This window comes from Pocillopora verrucosa, chromosome 8, assembly GCF_036669915.1.
Source record: "Pocillopora verrucosa isolate sample1 chromosome 8, ASM3666991v2, whole genome shotgun sequence".
NCBI lineage: Eukaryota > Metazoa > Cnidaria > Anthozoa > Scleractinia > Pocilloporidae > Pocillopora > Pocillopora verrucosa.
Window position 1 is genome coordinate 8,457,131 of NC_089319.1, and position 7,719 is coordinate 8,464,849.

The 7,719-nt window shown below is 38.3% G+C and overlaps 1 protein-coding gene across 4 annotated transcripts in view; it reads left to right on the forward strand.

Annotated features, from left to right (window-relative positions):
• Nucleotides 1-2,566, forward strand: part of LOC131793201 (3'-5' exoribonuclease HELZ2-like) — a 29,866-nt gene extending 27,300 nt beyond the window's left edge. For all 4 annotated transcript variants that reach the window (XM_066170654.1, XM_066170651.1, XM_066170652.1 and 1 more), the window contains exons 35-36: nt 96-263; nt 772-2,566. In XM_066170654.1, the coding sequence (XP_066026751.1) occupies nt 96-263; nt 772-875 (272 nt within the window). In that variant the 3' untranslated portion in view covers nt 876-2,566. The remainder of the gene's footprint in view (nt 1-95; nt 264-771) is intronic.
• Nucleotides 2,567-7,719: the final 5,153 nt, after the last annotated feature.

Sequence of the window (7,719 nt, forward strand, 5' to 3'; positions counted from 1 at the left end):
ATAAATCTGCAATCTTACATCCATTTACCTTACATGGATACTTAACGCTGTAGAACCAAATACTGAGACCATTTGACACCAAAACTTTCTTTTAGGAAGTGAAAGTGATTTTGTGATCATCTCCTTGGTCCGGTCGTTACCAGAGGCCCAAATAGACTGCGAACCTGACCGCCGATGGTTGAGCGAAAACCTGGGATTTGTGACAGATGAACACCAGATAAATGTTGCTCTGACGAGAGCAAAACAGGGACTCTGTATTATCGGTAAGATGGGTAAGAATTGGTTGATATCCTACTGTGTATCAACTGACCAGCAACATAAGGTAAAGCACAAACAATCACTACCTTTCCCTAAATATCAGCAGCCAGACATCTTCATTTTGACGCTGTGCCAATTCTTTCTACCCCTGTTCATACCTTTCTGCAATGGCAGCCTCTCTGCGTGCACAAAGTCTGCCATGTTCCCCCACCCTCTGGGCGTTTGAGATTCAAAGGAATGTATTGTTTGACTAATGCTTTGGTTTTTAAGAATTTTTTTTATGATTGATTTCAAGGTTGCCATATCCACCTAAATCCACAGTGTCTGTTAAGAAAAAGTCATTCTGCCTTACCTTTTCGTCAGGAAAACGAAGCAAATGTTAATTACTGCTTTGTTACCGACAGATGCCATTTCCCTGCTTTGACACTGACCTTTCCTAGGTATTGCCACAGATTGAGTAGTTGTAAAGCATTCGTGTGAGTTTAGGAATTTTCTGTTTCGTTTCATTTGCAGGCAACAAGAATTTGCTCAATGTATGTGAGCTGTGGGGCCACCTAATATACCATTACGAAAATAAGTCTTGCCTTGTTGACGGTGAGGGATGGCCGCGGATTTAAACAGCAACAACGACTTCATCAGCAGGCATCGTTACTTATAAATATTAAAACACACTGGCTCCCTTTTATAGAGGAAAGGCGCATAGTTATGTGGATAAGATGGTACTGATGAGCGAGACAATTATCCGAGAAATCCGTCCGTTCCAGGCAGTGTTTGCATTCTTTTAATTTTCAACAATCATATGCACAATCATATGAAATTTACGTTTGTCCTATTGTACGCAAAAACTGTACCACATATATATATATATATATATATATATATATATATATATATATATATATATATATGTATGTATGTATATATGTATATATTCATTACTCAGAGTTTCGTTTTCTGTATCGGAATTAATTTTCCCCCTTATCTGATTTTAAAAGTTTGAACCACGTATAACGCCAATGTTCAGTGAAGAAAATTTTTGTTATACAACTGTTTCAGAAAATAATATTAAAAACGGAAAGAAAAATTGATCATGAATGTGCAGCTTGAATATAATGTTAAGTGATCATAAAGCCGAAAGCTCAGTTAAGAGCAAAAAAATCGTTCCATTCTGAAGAAGATATTAAGAATTTATAATTAACTTTGGAAGTAGCGCGCGCTGTCATCAGTTGAAACAGCGTGTTCTATCAGAGTACAAAGGATAGAGCTGAGCTAAAGCTGTCGCGCCATCTGCCAAATTGAAATATGTCCGACCATTTCCCGGACTGCTCTTTAGCTTCTTTTCGTTTGTTAAAAGTGAAATTTCGGAACAAGCGAGCCGGTAAGTAGCAACAGAAGAACCAATTCAAACAAAGGTTTTTTAAACATGCCAAGCGCCGTAATTTACGTCATTGTAACGCGAGGAGAGACGAAAATCTTCAAAGAGAAAACGAAATGGACAGTCCAGGTTTTGAAGGTTTTCACGCTCAGTTAGATTGCAAGCTTACGGACGGTGATAAAAATCAAACACAGCTAACTCTTGTATAGTAAGTATAGTTTTGTGGTCAAAAACAAAAGAACAAATCAGGAATTATGAAAAATATAGCCAAACTGGCATAACTGTTCAAATTCTTACTAATTATGACGGTGTCAAATCGACTACGATCATGCTGAGTTCCAACACGGCTAGCTCATCATGGCGATTTCCGGTCATCGCTGTGAAGCAAACCTCTGAAATTACATCGGCAGCCCCTCGAATGAACAAATAAGAGCTTGCTCTGATATCCTTTCCGATAGGTTAAGTGGAAGGCCACATCAACAGTCACAGCGGCCGTGTTTTACAGCGCTGTCATCCCGAGCAAGCTTCATGTTCCAGTGAATTCGGCTGTCTTTTATTCATAAAACACAAGCCTTGAGCAGTTTATTTTTTCTATTGTCGTGAAAAAAAATTTGGCTTGTTTTTATGAGCCACTATTCAGCCGAATTTCACGGAACATTTCGCTTTCAGATTCTGTACAAGAAACTAAGAAAACTTTATGCAAAAGAGTTAAATTCGAGCTGCCGAACAGTATTTCAGTTTGTAAACTATTCCAGTTTGTGAACTTTGACGGTATGAATTTTTTGACAGCTCCAGTTTCATTCAACCGACCAGATTATTTGAACCATTCTAACAAGAATTTGGATCGCCTATTTTAGCGTGCTTAATGAGAGTATAGAGCTCCTGACGACATTGTCGTTCGCTTGGGAAATAAAATCTATTTTGAAATTGAAAGTAATGTGTGGGGAATTTAACGGATTCTCTATTATATTACAATTAGAAAAGTATTACAGTATTTGTAACAAGTATAGTAACATGTTTGGGAAATGTAGGGAATAAACTCGTTTTTAATGATGTGCTAATGTGTTTCAAATTTTTGAAAAATTTTCAAACAAAAGGCTTTGACTGATTGAACCGGTGCCTTCCAGATGTACTCGTTTGGCGCCAAACCGACCTACGAAGCTTATTGGGAGCGAGGCAATCACATTAGCCAATCGATTTCATGTTTCCCGTGCGTATGTTCAGTTATAGATCACAGGTGACGTCAAAAGGTGGTAAGAACACATTTTGTTAACGTCTTCTGTGGTTTATCATTGTACAGACTCATTGTATTTAGATTTTAATCTAGTGGAGGTCTGCCTATCCAAACCTTTATCTAAGAAAACACTGCACGGTGTTGTGAAGTTTGTAGGACGATTATGTCTGTGCGCAGTCGGTAAAAATTTCAAGTAATCAATGATGACGGTAACCTTTTTTTTACAAAGAGTGCTGGAAATACTGAGGCATACTGGTGCGCCAAAAGGCTTCTCGGTTCGGCCACATAAAGAATGGTTAAAGTCTTGCATTCTTGACAAACAAACCATGCCTAAAATGTTCGTGAGACGGTATAAACAGAAACATTGAAATTTTAATCCAGATCTTCAATGGGTATGTTTAGGTACTATTTGAAAAACGAATGCGAGGGTTTCCTCAGGTTTCAAATGTTTTCTATAATTTTATTGTAGAAATTATCATTGCCATAATTTTCTGAATTCAAGTATTTTATCTGAGACGTGGGATGTGAACCTGTTACCTGCTTGTTGCATGCTGGGCTGTGATATCATTCGATTTGCATCAAATGCTACATTGTTACCCAGCTGTTTGTGACTTCAGAACAAGCACGTTGCATCGCAGCGCAGATTGCAGAATACAGATTTAGATCGCCAAAAACTAGTGAAGGAGGGGAAACTTGTGTGGCCAGCGCTATTCCGAAGTCTACCCAATATAAAAACAAATGGGCAGCTGGGATTTTTGAAGACTGGCGAAGAGCCCGATTTCCCAAGGTAGCAACATTGGAACTAGGCGTTGTCTTTGAACGTTATGAACTGCATAAAGTTCAGCCCTTGAAAGTTCCATGAGCGCAAATGGAGTTTATCCAAGAAGTTGCGAAACCGTTAAAGGAAAGATACTCAACCAGATTGTGTGTGGAAAACGTCGTTTCATTGGAGAAAAGAATGAGAAGTTGGATTTTAATCCTCCCAATGTTTCGGACAAGGGTTGCATTGATATTGCTCTATATAGCACTTTTCATTATTGATTCTGATATTTTGATAGTCCAGCTTTATCTAGGGCTACCTTTATATTCTTTATAAGCTCTCTATCGACGAGCTCTCGACGATGCAGAGATTCATGGGTTGGTCTTACTTTATGAATATGCAGATTAAGAAACGTTTTACACACGGGTTTGAAATCGTTTCCGAGCCCGTGAGGTTTTCATTGAGTTTCTAGACTCATCCACCTGACACGAATCAGGCGTTTTGGTTGGGTAACAATGACTCGAATAATTAAATGCCGCTCTCTCTAAGAGTGGTCCCTTCGACTTCCCGTCGGAAAAAAGTTTTCTTTAATTTTTTGCCCATTAAAAGGTTTAAGACGCGTGTTTCAAAAATGGTTTAGTTGTTCTCCATTTCTCTCTTTTTGCGTCGTCACAAGCCAAAAATAATTTTTTAGCTAGACCACCCTTGTTGACAGCGATCGAAAGTGTAAATTTTGCAGACGTTGTCTGCGCGCAGCCACTGGAATAATATAGCTCACGGAATTCTATCTTGTATCTTGTTTTGACTGTCTTCAAAACAACGCAGATACTTGAGATTGCTCAATTGCGCTCGTGTCAAAGATCCTTTGCATAATTTGGAAAATTAACTAAGATCTTCTCTTGACCGTTCAAACTTCGTTTGTTTATCTTCTACGTTGAGGATAATAGGTTTTCATAACAACTAAATGGAGAATAGATGCCGAGATGCCCTTAAAACGTTGCGTAAACTTGATCGGTCGTAACGCTTGCACGCTTGCGTGACTTACAAAGTAAACAAAGATGATCGGAAGGCCCTTCTCAATAATTTCGTTAAAATATAGGGTCATGAACTGCGAATGAAAGAATAAATTTGGTACTCTGGTCATTACAGACATATCACGCAGCTTAATTAAAAAGACACAAACAAGTTAAGATTATTTGCAAAACAACATACATACACTCCGAGAGAATTCTTGCAGTTTCTCCTGACGGTTGCTAGGATATTTGTCTCGTGGGTAGAAACGATCTATAGATCATATGAAAGAACCAATCAAAATGCGTGTATAATTAAGCTTACCATAAATATCACGGATGTCATCAAGGACAGGGGACCGGGGATTCCCCCAGGATTCAACGAGCATATGAGCCCCGTCAACTTTGATACAGGAATTTGGAGTCATATAAACTAGTCCAGTTGAAACAGATCGTTCTTTGACTTGTGAATAAGACAACATAATCGTTTCAAAGCCTGACCGATGAAGCTGTTACATTTTTTTCACTCTTGTCAGATTGTCATTCATCTCTGTTTTGCAAGGAAAGCGTTATTTCAGTTTTTTACCCTCGGCTTCCTCAGTCATTCGATCAGAACACGAAACAAAATAAAACTCCTTGTTCAAGAGTAAGCAGCAAAAATAAAGAAAATATCTGCTTACAGTCCCATCTCTCTCACTTTTTTTTATTTAAAAAGTGCTTTCGGTGCCTGCTCGAATCAGGCGTAACAGAAATTGATTTCAAGGACAGAGATTTTTGATGTAGAAAGAAAAGCGCTTCAATGTTTTTACAACGACGTTATGGGCGAAACAGAAAGTCATATTGATATCTGTCACACCAAGAGATTATCAACCGCAGTTTATAGTTTCTTGTCTTAGACCGATCAAACTCAGCACCTTGTTCTCACACGAGATGCTTGCATTAATCTTTGTTTCTCGCCACTTTTGGCCTCATCATCCAAACAAAGCGTGTTTATTTTTGAAAGGGTTACCAGCAAAAAAACTAAATTTATAGTAATAGTTATTCGTTAGGAGGGAACAAGCAGCAAACACAAGCATACATTCCGAATTAAAAATAGCACAACTTTTTGTGTTGCTTGTAAGGCCAAAGTTAGTCATAAAATTCATCGAGAGAAAAACTTTATTCTTTAATCCTCACGATCAAATTAGAAATTCTCTCTTATAGCCTACCAAATCAGTTGAGAAAACTTAGCGTTCTATCAATCGAACGCTTTGTCTGAAAAGCTTGGCTTTTTTCTGTATCTGTTTATTGGATATTATAAAGGAATTGATATTGTATTGCATGAGAAATTACTAGTTAGTCTAAAAATTGAAGCGAATATATCTGATAAATATATAAAAAAAATATTGTTCATGTTATTCGCGTCCGCTGCAGCACTAAATAGGACAAGCCTGCAGGCTGACAGATCGTTAATCGCATTAAGCGTTGCGTAAAACGACGCAGTAAAACGAGATTCTTCTCCTCTTGGCCACGAAGTGTAATAATAGGCATGCAACGCATGCAAGCGTTTTGTGGGTTAGGATGGGCCACCAAATAATTGACGTTTGCATTCTTGTACAAGAAAAAAATTACTTTTCAAAAGATTCCAACGAAAACATCGTTTAATGGAGAGCGAAAAAAAGCCCTCTCAATTCATTCGAAATAAACTCAGGCACAAGTCTTTTGCGGTCTATTGTCTTTGTTGTCTAAATAATTGTAAGCAAAAATAAATTGCATTGGTGCAACACTCACTGTTGTCTCCTTCAGAGCCATCGTTTGGTCTCGTCACGCAACACGTTCTCTCTCCTTCCGTTGCGTGACGAGAGCGAACAAAGGCTACGAGCGAGGATACGCTAGCATGGGACACCTCATTATTTGCATTTGGTCACGAGCGCTTCTTCGCCCGCGTGAATGTATGAGGTCTTCACGAACATAAGCCAGCGAGAGGTCTGTCCGGGCTTTGGTATTGATAATTAGTGCCAGATTCCCCGCAAACCTCTCCCCGACTTGTCTTACAATGTATACTCAATTTCGGCCCCTCAGGGATGGGCTGAGATTCACCACACGTCTATAACCTTCAAAATAGACACGTGCTGCTGATTCTAATTCTAAATTTGGTTGCTTCATTATACAAAGCAATAAAGCGTTCAGAGTTAGAGTCGAGGTAAGTACCATATATTAATTGTTGATGTGCTAATGTGTTAATGCAACCTCTCATCAGTTTTCCAATTCATATTCAGCGCCTTTATAATCAGAGCTGCTGTTACATAGACCATTATTATATTGATTAATATTCTTACACAGCATGAATTGCTATAGAAGGACGTCGTTTTTAATAAACTCCATCTTTTTTCAAAATTTTCTTTGTATACCTTGGATAAAAATTATCTGACGCATTAACATCGGTACTCCTACCGTGTTGAGTCAAATTCGTTTCATTCATACCTTTCCATCAGTTGTTAACAATCAAACCGCTTGTGTGAATTTTATCGAATAGACATGCCCAATCTGTGTCCTAACCGCCATGAGAAGTTTACAAATGCTAACATGATTTACACAGTACGTTTTACGCGGGGAGTCAGTTGTCTTCGGCAAAACAAGTTTTAAGATTCAGAAAGATGGTAACCGTTTTTAGTGTTCCCAATGTAAACAATGGGTGAAGTAAGGCCATTCGAAATTGAAATTTTTTTCATGAATATGTTCATCAAATGAGCAGAAATTCTTCTCGTAAAATCTCCGTTGGGCACAGCTCTTCTAATGTTGTCTCCTTGGCCATCCTAAGTAGCTTAACTTTTTCCAGTGTCAGTTGTAACGCAGGTTATGACATAAATCACACAGTATTGCTAAATTTCAAATGAATTCAAGGCGGGGAAATCTAGTCTGTTTGATAATTTAACCTTGTCCGCTTAATTTATGGAGAAGATGATGAGCGATTGATTTCAGGTTCCTCAACGGCCTTTCTTTTTGTTCCGTAGAAATCGAGCTCAATCTTTATACTTGGTAACCGTTTGTCCCTCTTCGGTTTATCTATTTTTTATTCCGCCATTTTACTTCTATTTTACAG